This window comes from Mustela lutreola, chromosome 1 (genome assembly GCF_030435805.1).
Source record: "Mustela lutreola isolate mMusLut2 chromosome 1, mMusLut2.pri, whole genome shotgun sequence".
In the NCBI taxonomy this organism is placed as follows: domain Eukaryota; kingdom Metazoa; phylum Chordata; class Mammalia; order Carnivora; family Mustelidae; genus Mustela; species Mustela lutreola.
This window is the reverse complement of record NC_081290.1, coordinates 83,260,441-83,283,970: the sequence shown is the minus strand read 5'-3', so window position 1 is coordinate 83,283,970 and position 23,530 is coordinate 83,260,441. Positions and strand designations below refer to the sequence as shown.

The following is a 23,530-nucleotide window of genomic DNA, read 5'->3' as shown; positions in this document are numbered from 1 at the left end:
ATGACCTTTAGGTCCTATCAGGCCTACCACTCATTTTTGTAGTCTGAAAACTGAGAATGGTTTTTACCTTTTCAGTGATTAAAAAATAAAATCAAAAGAATAATATTTTATTATATATGAAAATTATGTGAAATTCATATGTTAGTGTTCATGAATAAAATTGTATAGAACACAGCCATATTCATGTGTTTTGTCTATTGCCGCTTTCAAGCTACAGTTGTGGAGTAGAGTAATTAGTTGCTGCAACAAAAACCATATGGCATGCAGAGCCTGAAATATTTACTTATCTGGTCCTTTACAGAACATTTGTTCATCCCAGATGTAAAAGAAGGAAAACTATGTGCATGAAGATATTTATTTAAGCATTTTTTAAGAATAAAAAATAAAAAGCATGAAAATGTCAAACTGGAGGATGATTATTTTAATTATAATTTAATAAATGTATGCATTATTTGACTATTAAAATAGTAATCTAAGCACTGTGTACCAACATAAAAATTCTTAATACTTGAGAGGTTTAAAAGGATGAAATTCCTTTATACCTTATTAGTGTCAATATAAGTAAAGAGTAAAAATAATTTGTGAAAATAATTATGGCTATGAGTGCTGGGGTCATCAATTTTTAAAGCATTTCTATAGTATTACTTCTATTTTAATGAGAAATAAAAACCTTGCACCAGTTTCTTATCAGGCAACATTAGGGAATATGATCTTTTCTTAATCAAATATTTTGAGTGATTATTACAATATATGAGACACCATTATTCAAGGATTTCTAGAATGATAGGTTAGGAGAAACCTTAATTTTCTGCTTATGCCTGCATATTATAAATGAGAGATTGATATTGGAGCTCAAAAAATACATAATGAAGGTAATTCTCTCAGAATTTAAGAATTTTTCGGTAAATGTCTTGACAGTAGATGCGTTAACTTGAATGTATAAAACGGCAGTACTTGGTAACTATGTTTCAGAAGCCAGATTTTCTTCCCCGAAAGTCAAATTCAGTTTAATTTAAAAGACCAATTGAAACTCACAATCGGATCCCACCCCATTGGTATATAACATATTTCCCGGTCCTTCTGTGCATAAATTCCTCCTTCTAACAAGACTGATTTTTTTTTTTCTCCAATGACCTCTTTGTACTCTTTATATATTCTGATCTGTTCTTCTTCATTCATGGTCCCTGATTCTCATTTGGTGCTTAGTTAGCCAAGACTGCTTTATATTGTTAAGACAGGTGTATTCATTTTCTATTGCTGCTGTGACAAATTACCATAAAGTTAGTGGTTTAAAACAACACAAATTTATCATCTCGCAGTTCTGGAAGTTAGAAGTCTAAAATGTGTCCTTTTGCACTAAAGTCAAAGTATCCACAGGGGTAGATTCCTTATAGATTCTCTAAGGTAGAAATCCCTTTCCTTGGCCGGCTTTTCAGAGGCCACTTGAATAGCCTTGTTTCACGGTCCCTTCCTGCATTTTCAGAGCCAGCAGCGTAGCATTTTCAAGTCTCTCTCTGACTCTGACCCTCCTGCCTCCTGCCTTATAAATACCCTATGATTACATTGGGCCACTTAGATAATCTCCCAATCTGAACATCCTCTTCATTATATCTGCCAAGTCCCTTTTGCCATGTAAGGTAACTTTCATAGATTTCAGTAAGTAGGGTGTGGACAACTTTAGGGGACCATTAATCTGCCTACCACCATGGGTTTTTATTTTTTAGTAAAATAATGAGTTTTCGGGTTCCTCAGTGCTCAGTCAGTTAAGTGTTTATCTTGGACTCAGGTCATGATCCCAGGATTCTGGAATCAAGGGCCCCACATCGGGCTCCCTGTTTGTTGAGAGCCTGCTTCTCCCTCTCGCATTGCTGCTCCCCCTGCTTGTGCTCTCTCTCTCTTGCTGTCTCTCTTTGTCAAATAAATAAATAAAATATTTTTTAAATATAGGGATTTAATTTGTTTAATATAGACAGTTGAGAAAATGAAACAAAAAAAGAAAAAGCCCGTACACCCAAAGGCAATATTCTACATAAATATTTTTTCTTTTTTCTATATTTATGTGTAATAGTTTTAAAAATAATTTCTTAAACTGTATTCATTTTGTATATAGTATAAATACAGTAGTAAACAAATGTTGACATATATATTTTCATAGCCCTTGGTGCCCTTCAGTACACACTTGATATTAAGTAGATGCTGAGGAATGCATTGATGGATTTTCTCAAGTGATTAATTTTACATTGAAGAATTGATTTAAGTGCAGTGCTAAACTGATTTCACCACTTTCTATTTCTTTGACTTTTGAATGTATCTTGATAAAACTTTCCATCAGTAATTCACATTTCTTATCTAACAGTTCAAACAATTTCATGCAGTTCATTTCCTTTCAGCCTATGACAGGGTGTCCTAAGGACTCCTGTGTGCTTGCTGAGAAAGAACTTTGCCCACTGCAGTGATAGGATGTCCTGGAAGCCTGCCATTTCTGAGTCACAGAGTTGCTGACAAAAACTGGAGGGAAACAAATATGTGGGAGAGTGAGAAGTGGGTAGAACACTTCTGCTATAGAAAGAGAAAATGTTCCACTAAACATTAAAATATTATTTATACCACACTCACTCTAAAATTAATTTTCATATCTATCATGACAATACATGTATGTCTCCTACTTTTAGAGCTTTGTTAGACATGTTTTCAGATGGTTCTTTTCTACAACACTACCTCTGTTGTCCAAGGCTGTTCACTGCCCAAACATCCTTGAAAAAATAATCCAGAACAAGGACTTTCAGTGCCTTACCTTGCAAGATGTACAAAATATGAAACACTGGGGGAGAATCATCTACCAACGGGCGCCTGGGTGGCTCAGTGGGTTAAGCCTCTACCCTTGGCTCAGGTCATGATTCCAGGGTCCTGGGATCGAGCCCCGCATTGGATTCTCTGCTCGGCAGGGAGCCTGCTTCCTCCTCTCTCTCTGCCTGCCTCTCTGCCTACTTGTGATTTCTTTCTCTGTCAAATAAATAAGTAAAATCATTAAAAAAAAAAAAATCTACCAACATTGTTATCTATATACACGTTTATAATCTGTCTTCCCCAGAGTATGAAGCTCCATGACAGTAGAGGTTTTTGTCTGTTTTGTTCCATTGTTTACCTATATTGCCTAGAACGTACATGGCACACAGTAGGTGCTCAGTAAGTATCTGTTTGATTAATATTAATAATTTGGTCCATTTCCTAATGATATGTTTAGGAATGATAAAAAATAATCTTGGTATGTATATATTTCTATTAATAAAACTCACTGGAATTTTGATATTATCTCTATGTTATAAAAGTAAATTCCCATTTTAACACTGATCTTTATTTTATGAAAGCCACCAAATTTGATAACCATACCCACTTAAAGAAAAAGCCATGGAAAAGGAACTTTTACCAAAACATGCTGTGGTTTTGTTATAGTTGGGGCCTTTGAAACAAAGAGCTATATGTAGACATAGATCAGTAATAGCAGTGAAAGCCACAGCATATTGAATTATGATGTACCACATGGATTTAATTAAAATTAAAGCCAATTTTTTTTTACTGTGGGTTTAAGTGATTAGATTCAATTTTGCTAAGTGCAGTACTTGGTTTATGCTACAAATTTTGTATTTGCCCTTTGAGTTCTCTCAATTGTATCCAAAATGAGAATATTCATCTCTTTAAATGTCCATAGGTGGTATTTAGTTATGGTGTAACATTGGGCTATATTATAGTATAAGAAAAGAGTGGAGTGGGAGCTTAGCTCTGCTGCTATGAGCTGTATAATAATATATAATGAGTTCCACAGTACTTTGAAGAGGTTGGAATAGATGCTTTTTAATGGTCTAACTCTAGATCTTTTTGGGTTTTGAATATTTATACAACAACCTTTGTTATTCTGTTTTCAGGTGATGTCCTTGTTGCTGTGAATGATGTTGATGTGACTTCTGAGAACATAGAGAGAGTTCTGTCTTGTATTCCTGGACCTATGCAGGTATAAACAGTCTTTCTTTTGTATTTTATGATTAATTACAGAAAATAAAGATACCTTCTACTGTTTTCTTTTTTAAGATTGAAAATTATCATGTATAAAATGAATTATACTTACATATTTGATGATTTAAAACATTTTAGCTTCTGTTAACATTTTTAGCTTTTGGATATTATTCTAAAAAGAGAGAAATATCTACAAATAAAACCCTCCTATGTAAAGCAGGAATAATGACGTAATTTAAAAACTATATAATGACCAACCTATCATTATAACTTCTATATATGTTGATGAAAATCCATTTCCTAGACAAGTCATTTTAAACAGTCATGGAATTTTTTTTTCTCTGGTTTATTAAAATCACTGTTCCTTTAAAAAAATTTTAAGATTTTGTTTATTTATTTGTTAAAGAGAGAGAGAGCATAAGCAGAGGAAGAAGCAGGCAGAGGGAGAAGCTGTCTCTCTACTGAGAAAGGAGCCTGATGTGGGCCTTGGTCCCAGAACCCTGGGATCATGACCTGAGCCAAAGGCAGATGCTTAATGTACTGAGCCACCCAGGCATCCCTCCTATAAAGTTTTTTAAATGTGGTTTTGTTTATCTTAAAAACTAATTGTACTATTTTCTTGATTTGTGTGTGTGTGTGTGTTATCTTGTTTAGCCTTATTCCTGAGCTTTCATTTAGCTACTTAGTGTATTATTGCTCATTCCTTGTAAGTAAAAATAAATCTCTTTCATAATAGTTATTTTGATAGTCTAAGCATTGACATTTTGTATTGTAGATGACATTTTTAGGTCATTAGAGAGATGTATTTTGAAAGTGCTGTACTTTCTATTTAGGAATGTTCTGCTCTTGTTAGTATCAGGAATTCACTTTTTCTCTTTTGAGGGATAGGGAGGATGATCTGCTTTGAACAGGTAGATACTCCATCAGACTATGAGAGGATGAGCCACTTTCTGGATTGATCAGGGTGAAGAATAGAATCCATGATAAAACAGAATCTTCCTGCATCTGATTTGAGATACTGAAATAATGGGACCCATGATGAAATTCTTTATTGTCTAAGAAAGAACATCTCCCTTATGTTCACTTCTTTCTCTTAACACACAAAGACACACATGGATGCTCTGTAAAATTAGCTATCTTTGGAAATGCAAAATGAAAGTGCTCGAAGAACTTTGGCAGCCAGTGACCAGCAGCGCCTAGGAATGGATAGAGATGGCGATGGAGACAAGGTGGTGTTTGAAATACTAACAATCAGGCAGACACCAGACGTAATGCTGAAATAGGGTATACTATTGTCCCCTTTGGTCGTCAGGTGTGGAGAGGGCCTAGGGTGAGCCAGGGTACTAAGCACCTCAGGGGGCTCAGACAGCAATTACTTACCCATTAGTAATGAAGAATTGCAGTATTTTAACAACTGAATCAGCTTCTCCAGAGTAAACTGGCCGCATGTCAGCTCCCAGGTCTGGGCTCCTCCTTTCTTGCCTCTGTCAGTGGTGGGTATCTGCCAGTGTTGCCAGAGTTCAACCGCGGCTCTTCTATCTTCCAAAAAAAATTATGTTTACAGTCGAGTCACATTGTACTTATGTTTAATTAACATTTGCAGATTCAACTATTCACACTCAGAAGTTAAAAAAAGAGAGAGAGGAAGAAATAATGATTTAAATATTTTTGTCCGGTTCCACCCACCATTTACATGCCCTTATTAAATATGAAGTAGGAGTTGTGTATCTGCTGTTGGCCCAGTTTGCCTTTTATGATGTGAGCATCTTGCTGCATTAAGTGTGGTTCTGTATTTAAATACACATACCCACACACACACACACACACACACGCATGCACACGGCTTTTACATGCCAATATGTACATCTTGTGCCTAAATGAAGAAATAGCAGTTTGTTTTGAAAGTGGAAGAAAAACTGTTTTGAGTTGTTTGAATTTATCATATTGAGAGAGTATGTTCTACTCTAGCACATTCTTGCCTTCCTAATCTAAGTTCAGAGTGATTTTGACAGCATTTAATTTGAGGATATTACCCTGTCATAAGATGTATATTATTAAAATCTTTTTAAGGTTTTAAATCTTTTAAAATCTTTTCTACTTAAAAAAATAAACTTTCTTCTTATTATAAAGGTAGTACATGTTCATTGTAAAGAGGAAGATACGAAGAAGTAAGGGACAAAATCTTTTAAAATCCCATTACCTGAAGATGTTCATGTTTAATGTTTTGGAATATTTTATTCTAGTTTAACCCTTTGAGTATAAACATATATGCATTTTTTGTTTTGCTAGCAGAATTGGTATTATAGCTGTGTCATGCTCAAAACCAAGCACCAGCTTTTAGCATGATGTATCTTTAATAATGTTTAAAACATAGTTAAAATTCCTTTAACTAGAAGTAATGTTTAATTAGTAAACCACATCTTTCTTATATCATTAGTGTTGAAAGGGGTGTGAAGTATAAGCTTCTCTCTACCAGCCGTATAAACTAGGAGTTCGTAGGAGGCTCAGGGAGGACAGGAGTGGAATTGGGAAGAGAACTAGTGTTTGTACATACCAGGCAGTTTGTTGGTGCTTTGCTAATCTCATTTTCTTTAGCGATTTAATTTATTCCTCACAATAGCCTGTAGGATACCAATAATTGTGTTTCTATTTTGTATGTGAAGAAAAAGAATCAGAGAGATGTAACAGTTTCTCCAAGGTTGCAGAGTTAATAACTCAAGGAACTGAAACTGACTGCAGAGCATGATCCTTCCATCTCTCACACAACTTGGGTGGGTCTTCATTCCTGCTGGGCTAGAACAAACTGAGGTGGAATTGTCTCGAAAAAGTTGTTTTACCTGATTTGTATCTATGGCAGCTGAAACAATCACTCAAGCAGTAAGAGAAGAGGAATATTCATTTATAAAGAATACCAAAGGAGACTTTTTAACATTTAAATTTGGAATTGTCTAACAGCAATATTTTATTTTATTTTTTTAAAGATTTGATTTATTTATTTGGCAGAGAGAGACACAGTGGGAGAGCGAACATAAGCAGGGGGAGTGGGAGAGGGAGGAGCAGGCTTCCCGCTGAGCAGGGAGCCTGATGGGGGGCTCGATCCCAGGATCCTGGGATCATGACCTGAACTGAAGGCAGATGCTTAACGACTGAGCCACCCAGGCACTCCTCTAACAGCAATATTTTAAACTTCTGCTTGATGTATAAATATGGTCTAAATGCTCTTGTCATCTGACAGAAGATGGCCTGGGAGCTATCTACAATGTGGTAATGTGGTAGAATGAGGTCAGAGCTCCATTTTAAACCTTGCTCTGAGCAAGTTGCCAGACTGTTCTGGGTTTCAGTTTTCTCATCTATAATCAGAGGAGATTTGAGCAAATATATCTGAACCCAATTCCAACTCTGCAGTTCTGTGCTTGATTTTTAAGTAAGTTCTGTTATAAATAGATTCAGAATACCAGAATGAAATCCGGAAGTGAAGCCTATATGCTAGGTGAGGTACAAAAAGACTAAATTATTTCTTTTAAAGCCAAGTTATAAAATTCTGCAAAAATAGTTATCTTAGATTTCTCTAAAAATGTTTTCTGTCTTGAAAGAAAAAGAAAGCTGGAGAATTGTTTTAGGCTAAAGCAGAATGAAATGACATAGAACTAAGTGCAGTGGCTAATCCTAAATTGATCTTGGATTGCAGTGGGTAGCAGCTATATTGGGACAATTGGGGAAATTTGGGCAAAGACTTGAGAACAGTATTATATTTAATATTCAAATTCCTAAGTATGATAATTATATTTGGTTGTGTAGGAGAAAGCCCCTATCCTTAAGAGATATGTGCTCAGGTATTTAGCAGTAAAGCATTAAAATGTCACCAGATAATTCTGAAGTGATGCAGCCAAATTTTTTTTGAGTATATAAAGTAGGGGTGAGGATGGAAGGAAAGGGGAGTAAGACAGAGAAGACAAGGAGAAAGCAAATGTGACAAAATGTTAAAAATTGGTGAAACTGTGTGAGGAATAATGCATGGGTAATTATTATGTTATTGCAACTTTTCCATATGTTTGAAATTTTTTAAATAGGAAGTTGCGAGTTTGAAAAAAAGAGGTTTTCAGTATTTAAAATGACAAGAACAAAGGTACAAGTACCCTTGTGATTGCTGACTGTGACCTTTACTACTGCAGCTCTTATGCACTCATATTTATTCAACAAGTACATAATTATATATATTAAGTATATATCACTCATTCCTGGCTTCTTCAGGGAGCTTGGGTCCAAATTCTGCTGTTGACCAGGGTAGATTGCATTAAGCATTGGGCCATACCTCATTTTCCTGGAGCTTTGGAGGAAGCCACCAACTCCTTTCACAGATCAGCCTGTAAAACATTAGTCCTGGACTCTTACCTCTGAAGTATTTCTTAGGCCCAAAAGAGGGGGGAAAGTCTTTTTAAAGGAGATGATGGTTGGGTGGAATGTTTTAACTTTTATCTCCTTGTTAAACAAAAGTGATATATAAACCATGGAAAAATTAGGAAATAGACTGGCAAATTTTTTTTTTTAAATGTAAATCTAATCTATTCTCAGAACCCAGAAGTATCATCTATGTGGATATTTTAAAGTGGAGGACTGACTGATCAGATTTGCATTTTAGGAATATTTCATTCTGAATAGGCCTGGAGGTAGGAAAACCAGGTGATTGGCTTCACAGCAGTCCAGAAGAGAGCTGATAAAAGCCTATGGATATGGAGGAAGGAATAGATTAGATTCAAGATAATGTGAAGCATACGATAGTGCTTCCTGTGGGATAAAGAGAAGTCTAACATGCCTTCCAGGTTTCATCTTGAGTGAGATTGCCTTAAACAGAAGAGGATCAAGGAGAGAGAATTTGCTAAGTCAGATACACTCCTGTTCTTCAGAATTGTGACTGAGGAATATTCAAAGCATCTGCCAGGAAAAGGAGAAAGGATCAGATGGGCAGATAGCAGTGTAGATGTTGTGAGAGAGATCCCAGGAGGGCTGTGAGCAGAGGGTGAGAGACTGGTCAGCTCTTGGAGCTGCTTCAGATTCTGACAACCTCCCTGGTTCCCATCTGTGAAGAGGATGGCTTGGTAGCTAAAAGAAAGAAAGAATTTGCTTGTTTGTTTGACAGAGGCTGAAGAGACATTGCTTGTTAAATGGAGGGGTTGAAGAGAGAAGTAGAGAAAGGGTAATTAAACAAGATTTTGGCAATGATGAATTATGGAGAGCATGTCTTCTGACCCAAGGAAAGGTACATCATCTCCTGAACTGGAAGGAAAAGAAGAAAGGATGAGCAAATTGCACACCACACACACACACACACACACACACACATTTTGAGAGAGACAGGCAATGAGGAATGATGAAACATATCATAGATTAATGTTCATGGAGGAACAGAAAATCCTTTTGTAAGAGGTTTCATGTAAACTATTTTATATTAGATGGGTTTTTCCCCCTCAGATTTTATTTATTCATTTAGAGATGACAAGCTGGGGGAGGGGCAGAGGGAGAGAGAGACTCCATGTACTAAGCACAGAGCCCGATGTGGGACTCCATCCTATGATCCTTGAACCTTGAACCAAAAACAAGAGTCAGACACTCAACCGACTGAACTAACCAGGTGCTCCCTCCTAGATGTTTCTGAACAAAAGTTCTCTATAAAATATATCTTCAGTATTTATGTATATAGACCCCTTTTTTTAAAAAGCACATAACTCTTAATTTAGTTATTTGTCTCATCCATTATTTTATCAAGGCAACCAGATATCCTGAAATTTAAAGCTACTTAACATGTAAGCTTTTCAAAATGCCTTGCTAAAATATAATTATCTTTGCGTAATGCTGCTAACTTTACTTAAATCAGAAGAATGGTGGCTAAAATAGTCCTTAAAAGAATTTTAATGGATGGTTCTGTGGTGTGTATATTTGAGTTTTTGACATGGTGAGGGGAAAATGCCCTTACACCACAGAAAAGAAGTGCAGTTGTCTGCCAAGTATAACATTAGTTAGTTTTCAAGTATGTCATTTTTCACTAAGCATAACAAACTAGTCTTAAATTTTAGGTTGTTTTTGCTGCCTAAAGTAAAATTAGTGAGCTTTTATTTTGAGTTTACCACCTCATTTCCTTTTGTCATTTTTGGTGAGTCACAGCCAGTCTCTTAACCTCTCTACCGACAAGAGTCTCAAACGGAAAAGATGCTCTCCCTGTTCTGAGGCACATTTCTTTCTCCAAAGACCACCTTTCTCCTTGTTTACTACTGGTATGCGCTACTCTCACAGACACTCCAACAAACCCAGCCAGCCTATCTCTGTGACATCTGCTTCCCTAGGATGCTAATGATCTCATGCTCCCTGTGGTCATATTTCTCCCTCCATTCATATATATTGCTCCTCACCAAAGCCCAAGCCTTGGGACAATCTCATAGCTTCCATCTCACCTGTCATAAGCTCTGGGTTCAGGATTTCCCCAAATTCTCAGATCTCTCACATTTTCAACACCATCACCAAGGAACACCACCCATATATTTTCTTCTGGAAACTCTTAAATTCTCATTCTTGGATAAAAGAATTTTATCTTTTATTTATTTTTTTATTTATCTTTTATTTATCTGATCTCAACCACCAAACCATTCACTTCATAAGGTCATTCTTCAAGGATTTTATATGGTTTTTTTTTTGCTTATATTTGTATTTCTATTTATATATACATATTTTGAACGTTGCCCTGTAGAACAGATGCAACTCTCAGAATATAGTCTTTTAGGCCATCTAATGCTTACCTGTTGCTTGTTTGGGTCAACACCTCACACCAAGAAATTCTTTTTCACATTCTTCTAAGACCGTTTCTAAAACAGTGTCTCTTCAGCAGTCTCTCACCTTAATTTTAAGTTTCATCAGAACTTGCTTGATTTTTCCCATATAGGGTCTCTAATTTTTTATATTTTTGTTGAGTTTGCTTATTATTTCCCCCTAAATACACTAATTTTCTATCCAGCCTTTTTGGATACAGTGTTGTAATATTAAGGACCCATTTTTCAATAGGTTTATAGCAAATATAAAAAATTTAGTAAAGGTTGGCTTTTCCATTTGGAATATTACATGTTTTGTACAGAAACATGATCATTAGGCCTCAGGAAAATTTTCTGAAGGATTTCTCCCCTCCTACTTTCTATATAGATTACTACTGATCTTGACCTAGTTTATCTTTCTCTGAATATATACATATTAATGAGTTTAAACCTCATGTTTCTTTTCTATTTGTTAATAAAATAAATCTGAGACTTATTTTAGAAAAGATGTTTAACTTAATTCACTTTAGGTATACAAAGATAATTTAGTGCCCTTTAGATGCCATATCAGATAGCTACAGATAAGCAAAATTGAACACAACTGTAAATAGTCCCTCCTTGTTGACAAAAAAGGATATTTAGATATTTGTCTTTTGGAAGGTTTTATTCTCAGGGCAGATTTATTTTATAGTATAACAGTTAGATGGTCTAGTGGGATTATGAATGAATTTTTTAAAAATAATGTGCTTATTTTTTAAATAAGAGAGGGGCTTCCCACCCCCCTCTCTCTGCCTGCCTCTCTACATACTTGTGATCTCTGTCTGTCAAATAAATAAAATCTTTAAAAATAAAATTTAATCTAATTTTAAAAGAGTCACTGTGTTTAAATTTGGAACTCTACGGATTATTATAGTTAGCATATCCTATTTTACTCCTCTGTATTGATGATAAAATATAAGTCCATAAAGCTCATTTTTTTAAAAAAGTGACTATATATGTTAATATTTATCACATTTAAAATTGGCCTTAAAAATTGTACCTCTTGAGTACCTGGGTAGTTCAGTCAGTTAATCATCTGCCTTTGGCTCAGGTCATGGCTCCAGGGTCCTGGGATCGAGTCCTACATTGGTCTCCCTGCTCAGCCAAGGAGCCTGCCACTCCCCCTAATTGTGTGCTCTCTTTCTCTGTCAAATAAATAAAATCTTTAAAAAAAATAATAACATTAAGAATGAGGGATTATTTATTACTATCTTGATAATAACTTTTTTTAAGATTTATTTATTTGAGAGAGAGAGAGTTAACGGGGGAGGGGCAAAGGGAGACAAGCAGACTCCTCACTGAGCATGGAGCCCAACATGGGGCTCAGTCCCAGGACGCTGAGATCGTGACCTGAGCCAGAATCAGGAGTTCGATGCTTAACAGACTGAACCACCCACGTGCCCCTATCTTGATAATAACTTCTAAATATTTTCCTCCCAAATGCAACTTAATGTGTACAATTTTATCTGCTTTTAAATATTGGCTAGATATTTCCCACCCCCAGCCTATTGAGGTATGATTAACAAATAAAAATTGTATATATTTTGGTTGTTCATGATTTTTTTTAAAGATTTTATTTATTTATTTGACAGAGATCACAAGTGGACAGAGGGGCAGGCAGAGAGAGGGGGGGAAGCAAGCTCCCCGCCAAGCAGAGAGCCCAATGTGGGGCTCAATCCCAGGACACTGAGATCATGACCTGAGCTGAAGGCAGAGGCTTAACCCACTAAGCCACCCAGGTGCCCTGTTCATGATTTTTTAAAGTATCCAGTGTGATGATTTAACAAACACATATTGAACAGACTTTTTATTCTTAATCAAACATGAATTTATTTTTTTACTTAAAATTTAATCTAATTTTAAGGGGCACCTGGGTGGCTCAGTGGGTTAAAGCCTCTGCCTTCAGCTCAGGTCATGATCCCAGGGTCCTGGGATCGAGCCCTGCATCGGGCTCTCTGCTCAGTGGAGAGCCTGCTTCCCACCCCCCTCTCTCTGCCTGCCTCTCTGCATACTTGTGATCTCTGTCAAATAAATAAAATCTTTGAAAATAAAATTTAATCTAATTTTAAAAGAGTCACTGTGTTTAAATTTGGAACTCTATGGATTATTATAGTTAGCATATCCTATTTTACTCCTCTGTATTCTGATAAGATTTTAAACATTAGGAATACTTTGTGGTTATATAGCTTATGATGATGTTTTTACTACACCAAATTAGCTATATCTAGTGAAAACTTCTTTTAGTCAAGATACACACTGGTGCTTCTTTAAAATGAACAAGTTATCTTTGGCCAGCTGGCATCTAGACACCTATCTCCTTTTCAAGTAAAAGTAATTGAGAAGTGGAAGCTAGCTTTCAACAATTGGAGAATGGTCACATTCTGTATTCTTACCAATCTTGTCTGACATCAGGCCGTGAAAATAAAACTATCTTGATAAAACTTATAATCTTCTCAGGCCCATGGTCCCAGATCTAGCATGTTGATAGTTTTTTCTCTCCTTGGTCTTTATTTTAAAGGACCAGAAAATGGGGTGCCTGGGTGGCTCAGTGGGTTAAGCCGCTGCCTTCGGCTCAGGTCATGATCTCAGGGTCCTGGGATCGAGTCCCGCATCGGGCTCTCTGCTTAGCGAGGAGCCTGCTTCCTCCTCTCTCTCTCTCTCTCTGCCTGCCTCTCTGCCTACTTGTGATCTCTGTCTGTCAAATAAAATAAATAAAATCTTTAAAAAAAAAAAAAAAATAGTGGGTTAAAGGACCAGAAAGTGAGAGAAAAATATTTGAATATCGCCCCACTTGAAAGGACAGCTAACCTGGTTATATGCAGTTCCTTTTAATCCTATATTTCTTCTTTTTTCTTTCCCCAGATGAGCTATTAGCATTCATAATACTTTGCTCCTCTTTTTGAATTATGAGATTGTATGAATTTTTGTTTTTCTATTGTATTTCTTTGTTATCAGTATCTTAGAATACAGTGATTAAATTTAAATAAATAAAATTTTGTACAGAGAATTATAAATTCTTACTCAATAAATACATGTAATAATATGTACCAAAAACTAGGCTAGGAGCTGGAGATACAAATGTAAGCAGATTACATAATCCTTAGGGTGCCTGGGTGGCTCAGTCATTAAGCCTCCGCCCTCCTCTCCATTTGTGATCTGGATCCCCGCACAGCGGGAAGCCTGCTTCTCCCTCTGGGGGCTTGTGTTCCTTCTCTCACTGTCTCTCTCTCTGTCTGTCAAATAAATAAATAAAATTTTAACCAAGAAAAAAAAAAAAAGAAGAAAGAAAAAGAAAAAAAAGAATACATAGTCCTTGACACCAAAGAGCTCATATTCTAGGATGATTTTTAGATATACTCTGTGTACCTAAGTGTCTATATATGTACAGACCCTTCTTTGTGAAAACTGCAACTGACCTTTCCCTGTTGAAAAATCTACTTGTTTCGTTAAAGGTAAAACTGACCTTTGAAAATGCATATGCTGTGAAGAAGGAAACAACTCAACCAAGACAGAAAAAGGAACAGTCGAACACAAATGATTTAGTCAAACTTCTGTGGGGAGAGGAGGTTGAAGGTATCCAGCAAAATATCCTAAACACTCCTCACATCGTTATGTATCTCACACTGCAGCTTGACTCAGAAACATCAAAAGAGGAGGTGAGTGCTTTCTCAAACGTGCAAAGGAAAAGAATAAGGTCCTTTTATAGTCTTTCAAGTGAATGACGAGCACTTTTTTTCAGTCATTCTGTGTCTTTAGGGTTGTGGTATGTCTCTTACACATAGCAATCTTCTAACTGATAAGCTTAATGAGTCCATTTATACAGATTATTGAAATATTTGAATTTTTTCTGTCTTCTTTAAAGATTTCTATTTTAATTACTTTTTCTATAGTATTTTTCTTACCTGTCATTGCTTGCTATATACTATATTTTATGTGATTGCCTATAAAATTTTATCATATTTGTCTTAGCAGATTCTGTAACGCTGCTTTAACTCTTTTTCAAAATAATTCAGGGCCCTTAGTATACCTTAATTCAGATTATCCCCTCTTCACATACATGCTATTTTCCTGAGTATTTTAGTGCTATCATTTTTTTTAAATACTTATTTATTTATTTTAGAGAGAGAGAGCACACGTGCATGCACACAAGTAGGGGGGTAGGGACAAAGTGAAAGAGAGAGAGAGAATCTTAAGCAGGCTTCATGCACAGTGTGGAGCCTAATGTGGGGCTCAGGTCTCACGACCCTGAGATCATGACCTGAACCGAAATCAAGAGTCAGATGTTTAACCAACTGAGCCATCCAGGTGCCCTGTGCTGTCATGTTTTTAATTCCAGAAATTGGACATAATTATGCTAGTTCTACTACTATTAATTATTATTACATTTTATATATTATAAAACATATAATACATTATAAAAATCATTTTTTGCATTATGCTCCATACAAATGAATTTTTAAATTTGCATATATTCTTATCATTTTCTTTACTCACTATTCTTTCTTACATCTCAGACTGTCCTTACTTGATCATTTTTCTTCTTCTTAAGACATATATTTCAGGCATTTCTTTATAGTGAAAGTCTCTTGATGGTAAATTGTTTTTGTTGTTATTTCTCTGATGGTGTTTTTTTCACCTCTTCTTGAAAGGTGCTTTATAATTCTACATAGTATTAGTCAGAATAGGCCAGGCCTATTCTGTAACAGCCCTGATGTCTTAGTGGCTTAACATAATAGAAGTTCATTTCTCATTTCAATGTAAATGTTCCCGGTCATATAGCCTAGTAGTTGGAGCCCTTCATCTAATGGTTCCATTGATTCCCAAAGGCTTTGGAGTCCTCCATTGGGTCATTTGCATCTCGTTCACCAATGAGAGAAGAGAGAAAGCATCTAATATCCCATGAGACAGTTCAGAGTTCTAACTTAAAAGTTAAGGAGGGCACATATTGCATGGAGCACTTGGTGTGGTGCATAAACAATGAATCTTGGAACATTGAAAAACAAAATAAAATTACCAAAAAAAAGAGAACTTACATTCAAGTAAAATAAACAGTATATCAAATGGTTAAAAAAAAAAAAAAAAAAAGTTCTAACATCACTTCTGCCCATGTTCCAGTGCCTCAACTAGTTATATAGTCTCTCCCAATTCAAAGAGGTAAGAAAACACAGTTTTCCTGTGTGGCGAGGGAGAAGATGAAGTCAACGCATGGTATTGCTTATGTCATTATGGTAGAAAGTTATTTTCTCTAATCTGTTTAAAGATAGTATTCCTGGGGCGCCTGGGTGGCTCAGTTGTTGGGCGGCTGCCTTGGGCTGGGTCATGATTCCAGGGTTCTGGGATCCAGCCCCGCATCGGGCTTTCTGCTAGGCAGGAAGCCTGTTTCTCCCTCTCCCACTTCCCCTGCTTGTTTTCCCTCTCTCGCTGTGTCTCTCTGTCAAATAAATAAAATCTTAAAAAAAATAGAAGATAGTATTCCTTTGTCTTCTGATTTCAGTAATTGCTGTTAAGTCTACTGTCAGTCATTCCTCTATAAGGATCTTTTATTTATTTTTTTGTTTAATTTCTTTCTTCTGCTATGTCCAAACTGTTTTTAATCTCACTCTTGTGTTTTCTATTTAAACAATCATTTTTATTTTCAGGATTTCCTGAAAAAATCTTTAGTCTGCCTTTCAAATCTGTCATGATACTCCTGGTAGTCTCTTGCTGCTTGCTTGTCTTTGCGATTCTATACTTCATTTCTCCAAGTATTTCATATGTATTCTGTGTTCTCTATTCTGTATCTGCCCATTCCATCTTCTCTAACTCCTAACTGACATGTGGTAGTTTGCCTTCTTGTGCCCTTGGTGATCACTGACTAGGCTTACTACTTGATTTTACCTCTGGAAGTCCTGTGGTTAGAAGGTAGGAATGCCTTCCTCCAGAGAGAATTTGCTTCTGCTTCTGCTTCTGCCACTCACCTAAGGTACTCAGACTTTCTCAAGAGTCCAGGTTTAACACAGTGGTCCTAGGTTCATCTTACCTACCTAGCCATTAGGAAAATACTCTGTACTGATTGACACTCTTGTAGGCATCAGCCCTCTGTCCCTCTGCCCACCACTCACCACTGCCCGCTAAAGCCCTCTTGCTTTGCAGTTCTGAGGAAGGCGATTGAAAGGGTATGGAGAAGACGTCCTTAGAAAACCTTTCCATTTCTTACATATCCAGCATTTCAGCAAGTTATGTTCTAGCCATAGTTCCATAGTGCTTCAAGCAGAAGCGCCATCTAAAAGTTGTTAACCTAATTTACATTTCTTTGCTGTTGAAATCCTTGCAGGCCATTCTGATTGCCAAAGCCATTTTCTCCAAGGGGTGCATTTCTTTGTGTTGCATCTTTGTATATCAAAATTTAGTCAATAATTGAAATGGAAAAGAAGGGATTTTTTACTTCTATGTATTTTTTGTAATTTTCTGTATTCTGAAAACATAAGAGACCTAAGGTTAATTATTCTGATTTCTTGCATATATTTATTTTATACCTTAAAGCAAATGAGAAAATTAACTGTTTGTTATATAAAACGTACAACAAAATTCTGGGATGGTAGCACCCTGAAACTTTCTAGGTCATCTTGGAGTAGAGTACCACCAAAGCCTTTTGTCATCTTTGGCTTTCTTTCCATGGGAAAATGTGTAGATGTTTCTCAAATGAACAGGTTTCTGTCTATTGAGAGCCCTATATCAATATTGTAATTAGAAGAGGCTTTTTATTCTTACTGAACAGAGTGGAAGCTGCTGCAAATGCATGCTACTAACAAGTGCCTAAAAATAAAAAATAAAAGCTAATTAAATTGGTTAGGAACTGTAGAGTTTGCCAGGTCCTTAATACTGAGGCTTTCTGGGCTGGTTGCTACAGGGTTTGGAAAAAAGAGACTTTCTCAAATGGCCTGTTTGGTCTTACTTTACAATAAAATGTCATAGGGTGTTTTGTTTTCATGTGAGTTAAATATTTAATAAAACCTTGTCTTCTTCAACTTACAAGACTTAGAAATATCAAAAATCCAATCAAAGACGGTAAGGTTATTTGTTTAAAGTGGTGTTTGGTATTTGGCTAAATGCAATGTGTATTTACTAGTCGAGGTTTAAATTTATTAAGTAAGCATTAGCAGAAGATCTTAACTGATGTTTGGCTTAATTTCTAAAGAAAAAATTTTTATAGCTTTTTATCCTAGAAATGTTGTAAGAAAATTTGAGTGTTAGGCAGCATGTATTTGGCCAACATGTTCTATAGCAATTTGCATATACTGATGTGCTTATTAATATTTAAAAAGATGTGTCCAGTTTATCATTTTTTATATTTATCCTAATGTAAAAATTGCCAAGATATGGATACTAAGTCACGTAATTATTTATTGTAAAGAGGGACCAAAACAAGATATAGGGCACTCTTTAGAGAACTGAAGAAAGACGTATTTTAGGAGTTTGGGCTTTCAGTAGTTACTGTATGAATATTTAAGGATGTTAAATATTAAATAGCGTAACTGGGAGCTACTCTGAATTCTCTGTGGTTTCTATCTAGAAATTTTTATTTTGCCAGCTTTTAGTTTGCCTTGTGAGAAAAATAACATGTTGCTTTAAGTCACAACAAAAAAAGTGAGATACAGAATGATTCATCCCTTTGTGTAAAAGTTCTAACCCAAAGCACATCCTGATTTTGAAATTTATTTTATTTTGTAAAACTGTTTCCTGGGAATATGCTCTTCTTGAAAAGAAAAAAATATTAAGCATTTTGTGAATTATATAGATCTAGTTTTTTCTATGATTTAAAATGTGGTTTCTTTTAAAGTTTGAATTCAGATTAACTTGTGGTGGGAAAACCCTCTTAAATTTAAGACAGATAAGATAGTATAGCATCAGAAATACTGCTATCTGCACTACTATAATTTTGTGTTCTTTGTAAATTTAATTGCAGTATTGTCTCGGGTTAAAATGATGATTTCACCAAAGATGACGAAGGTTATCTATTAAATGTCAGTAATGAAAGTAATTAAACAGTGAAATTAATTATAATCATTCTAACTAATCAGTGTCCTACTCGGTGTATATTTTGATATTATGACCAGTTTTGACAGTCTGTAACTTACTTTCAAATGTAGTGTTTTAAATACTAGGTAATGTGTTAAAATTCCAGACATACTTCCCTCCTTGTGTTTGTTTGAATAATGCTTCCTTTGAAGCTGAAAAGATTGATTTTTTTGTTCTTTTCTTAATAGTGAATTCTGAACTTTCCATGACCAAAATATGGGAGGCTGATCATTTCTATTTCTTTTCATCTAACAGCAAGAAATTCTTTATCATTGTCCAGTATCTGATGCATCTCAGAAACTTAAAAGTGTGAGAGGGATATTTCTCACACTCTGTGACATGTTGGAAAATGTAACTGGGACACAAGTTACTAGGTAAGAATTGATTTTTCTTTAGCTTTAATTCTGGTTTTTTCAAGCGCTGTACCTCTTACAATATAGTGATATAAGTATCTATTATACAAATATATTTGTATCTGTAATATAGATAGCTATACAGCAGATATGATATCTGTAGGTATTTTGTTTCTCACCCAAATTATTTCTTGTAGTCACCTATATAAAAGTGTAGGTTCTCAATACAGCTATAAATCTGGGTGTTTTGGCACACTTTAAATCACAAAGGTGGACTAATGGACCTACATTTCAGAATTTATTCATGAAGGTAGTATCTCTTAAGCATGGCATTACATTGAGTCTGCTTTTTCATGCTTTTGTCTTGATTATTAACTCGCTAGGCAGTACTTCTGTGGTTGGCAAGAATGACTGAACACTGAATTTTTCATGTTCTACAAGTATGACAGAAAAATACAGAAAACACATACACTTTAAAAAGAAGAGTCAGAATGCAGTTATCATCTATGCAAATTCATTCAATGATGGATAAGCAAGAATTATGTGAAATAATTTCTTGGAAAAACAAAATATACCATATAGTCAGTTATAGAGCCACATATCCCTTTCCACATTCATTTATTAAGCCCTAACTTTGAAATGCCACAGTTAATTTATGGGAGAATGCTGAAAACTTCTGAGTTTTATTTATTTATTTTTTAAATAAAATTAAATAAATAAATGGGATTACTAACCATTTTTCTTCCTTAATTCAACAATTTTAGACTTTACAAAATAGGCATTTATCTCAAATTTTTTAAGAGCTCCATAATATATAAAATATAAAATTAGATTTTCTAAGACTTTAGCTTTTCCCATCTTCTGGTAAAAATGATACTTGTATGATTTTAAAAGATAAGGTTGGCAAGACAATAGGAAGGAGAATTTCTTTTTCTAAATGAAATTTATATTTAACCATGGGGTTCATTTTCAAGACAGTAACTGAGGCTACATTTCATGTATAAGTTTGCATTAAAAAGGGGCACCTGGGTGGCTCAATTGGTTGGGTGACTGCATTTTGCTCAGGTCATGACCCTGGAGTCCCAGGATTGAGTCCTGCATCTGGTTCCCTGCTTGGCAGGGAACCTGCTTCTCCCACTGACCTTTCTCCACTCATGCTCTCTCTCTCTCATTCTCTGTCTCTCTGTCAAATAAATAAATAAAATCTTTAAAAAACATTTTTTTGCATTAAAAAGAAGTGTTGAGTAAAATCATATGGTATGTGTCTTTCTCTAACTTATTTCACTTAGCATAATGCTCTCTAGCTCCATCCATCCACATCATTGCAAATGGCAAGATTTTATTTTATTTTTTTACAGCTGAGTAATATTCCATTATATATATACATACATTTATATTTATACACACACACAAACACACACACTACATCTTTTCTACCCATTCATCAGTCAATGGACTTTTGGGCTCTTTCAATAATTTAGCTATTATAGGGATGCTTGGGTGTCTCAGTGAGTTAAAGCCTCTGCCTTCAGCCCAGGTTGTGATCCCAGGGTCACCTGGGATCCCCTGGGATCCCCTGGGATCGAGCCCCGTGTTGGGCTCTCTACTCATCAGGGAGCCTTTTTCCTCCTCTCTCTCTACCTGCCTCTCTGCCTACTTTTGATCTCTGTCCGTCAAATAAATAAATAAAATCTTTTTTAAAATTTAGCTATTATAGATAAGCTGCTTATAAATATCAAGGTATATGTATCCCTTTGAATTAGTGTTTTTGTATTCTTAGGGTAAATACTTAGTAGTGCAATTCTCCTTTTAACTTTTTGAGGACATCCCATACTGTTTTCCAGAGTGGCTGCACCAGTTTGCATTCCCACCAACAGTGTAGGAGGGTTCCCCTTTGACCACTAGCGCTTCCTGTTTCTTGTATTGTTGATATTAACCATTCTGATAGGTATGAAGTGATACCTCATTGTAGTTCAGGTTTGCATTTCCCTAGTGGTGATTAATGTTGAGCATCTTTTCATGTGTCGGTTGGCCATTTGGATGTCTTCTTTGGGAAAATGTCTGTTCATGATACCTTCTCCCATTCCATATGTTGTCTTTTACTTTTGTTGATGGTTTCCTTTGCTGTGCAGCTTTTAATTTTGATGATGTCCCAATAGTTTATTTTTGCTTTTGTTTCCCTTGCCTTAGGAGATATATCTGGAAGGAGGTTCCTATGGCCAATATCAAAGCAGTTACTGCCTATGTTCTCCTCTAGGATTTTATTGGTTTCATGTCTCACATTTAGGTCTTAAATCCAGTTTGAATTTATTTTTGTGTATGGTGTAAGAAAATGGTCCAGTTTCATTCTTTTGCATGTAGCTGACCAGTTTTCCCAACACCACTTGTTGAAGAGATTGTCTTTTTCTTTTTGGATATTCTTTCCTGTTTGTAGAAGATTAATTGACCATGTAGGTCTGAGTTCATTTCTGGGTTTTCTTTTCAGTTCCCCTGATCTATGTGTCTGTTTTTATGCCAGTACCATACTGTCTTGATCTCTAAACAGCATTGTAGTATAGCTTGAAGTCCAGAATTATGATGGCTCCCACTTTGCCTTTCTTTTTCAAGATTGCTCTGGCAATTTGGGGTCTTTGTGGTTTCATACAATTTTAGGATTGGTTGTTCTAGCTTTGTGGTATTTTGATGCTGGTAGTATTTTGGTAGGTATTGCATTAAATGTATATATTGCTTTGGGTAGTATAGACTTTTTTTTTTTAAAGATTTTATTTATTTATTTGACAAATAGGTCACAAGTAGGCAGAGAGGGAAGCAAAGAGGTAGGGGGGAAGCAGGCTCTCCGCCGAGCAGAGAGCCTGATGTGGGGCTCTATCCCAGGACCCTGAGATCATGGCCCGAGCCAAAGGCAGAGGCTCTACCCACGGAGCTACCCAGATACCCCTGGTATAGACATTATTCTTTTAAGATTTTTTATTTATTTATCAGATAGAGATCACAAGTAGGCAGAGAGAGGTAGGGGGAAGCAGGCTCCCTGCTGAGCAGAGAGCCCGATGTGGGGCTCAATCCCAGGACACTGGGATCATGAGCTTAGCTGAAGGCAGAGGCTTTAACCCACTGAGCCACCCAGGCGCCCCCCTAGTATAGACATTTTAATAGTATTTGTTCTTTCTATCCATGAGCATGGAATAAGTCTTCCCACTTCTTGTGTCCTTCTTCAATTTCTTTCATCTGTGCTCTATAGTTTTCAGAGTACAAGTCTTTTACCTCTTTGGTTGGGTTTGTTCCTAGGTATCTTACAGTTTTTGGTATGATTGTAAATGGGATTGATTTTTTAATTTCTCCTGCTGCTGCTTCATTACTTGTGTAGAGAAATGCAATAGATTTCTGTATGTTGATTTTGTATCCTGGGACTTTACTAGATTCGTGCATCAGTTATAGTAGGTTTTTGGTGGAATTTTGGGGGTTTTCTAAACAGAGTATAATTTCATCTGCAAATAGTGAAAGTTTTACTTCTTCCTTGTCAATTTGCATGCCTTTTATTTCTTTTTGTTGTCTGATTGCTGAGGCTGGGATTTATTACTATGTTAAATAACCGTGGTGAAGGTGGACATCCCTGTTGTGTGCCGGACCATACAGGAAAAGCTTTTTTTCCTCATTGAGAATGATATTTGCTCTGGGTTTCTCATATATGGCCATTATTTTGTTGAAATATGTTCCCTCCAAACCTACTTTGTTGGGTGTCCGGGTGGCTCAGTCAGTTAGGCGTCTGCCTTTCGCTCAGGTCATGATCCCAGGGTCCTGGGATCGAGCCCCACATCAGTCTCCCTGCTCAGTGAGGAGTCTGCTTCTCCCTCTGCCCTTTGCCCCTGTTTGTAATCTCTCTCTTTCTCTCTTACTATCTCTCTTTCTCAAATAAGTAAATAAAATCTTTTAAAATAAATAAAATAAACCTACTTTGTTGAGAATCTTTTCATGAGTGAATGTTATATTTTGTCAAATATTTTTTCTGTATCTATAATTGAAATAATATGGTTCTTATCCTTTTATCAATATGACTTATAATGTTGATTGATTTGCAAATATTGAACCCACTCTTGCAACCCAGTAATAAATCCCACTTTAATCATGGGGAATGATTTTTTTAATATATTGTTGGATCTGGTTTGCCAGTAGTTTATTGAGAATATTTACATCCATGTTCATCAGGAATACTGGCCTGTATTTCTCTTTTTTAGTGAAGTCTTTATCTTTGCAATGACATGGGTGGAGCTAGAG

General features: G+C 35.9%; 1 protein-coding gene and 1 long non-coding RNA gene across 6 annotated transcripts in view; one reads left to right on the top strand and one right to left on the bottom strand.

Moving 5' to 3' along the window:
- INTU (inturned planar cell polarity protein) overlaps window positions 1-23,530 on the top strand; it is an 88,893-nt gene that overhangs the window by 28,826 nt on the left and 36,537 nt on the right. For all 4 annotated transcript variants that reach the window (XM_059168902.1, XM_059168903.1, XM_059168901.1 and 1 more), the window contains exons 3-5: window positions 3,924-4,009; window positions 14,300-14,503; window positions 19,161-19,279. In XM_059168902.1, the coding sequence (XP_059024885.1) occupies window positions 3,924-4,009; window positions 14,300-14,503; window positions 19,161-19,279 (409 nt within the window). The remainder of the gene's footprint in view (window positions 1-3,923; window positions 4,010-14,299; window positions 14,504-19,160; window positions 19,280-23,530) is intronic.
- The window catches only part of LOC131828034 (uncharacterized), a 192,828-nt gene continuing 174,634 nt past the window's right edge, over window positions 5,337-23,530 (bottom strand). For both annotated transcript variants that reach the window (XR_009352198.1, XR_009352199.1), the window contains exon 4: window positions 5,337-5,550. This is a non-coding gene — a long non-coding RNA (uncharacterized LOC131828034). The remainder of the gene's footprint in view (window positions 5,551-23,530) is intronic.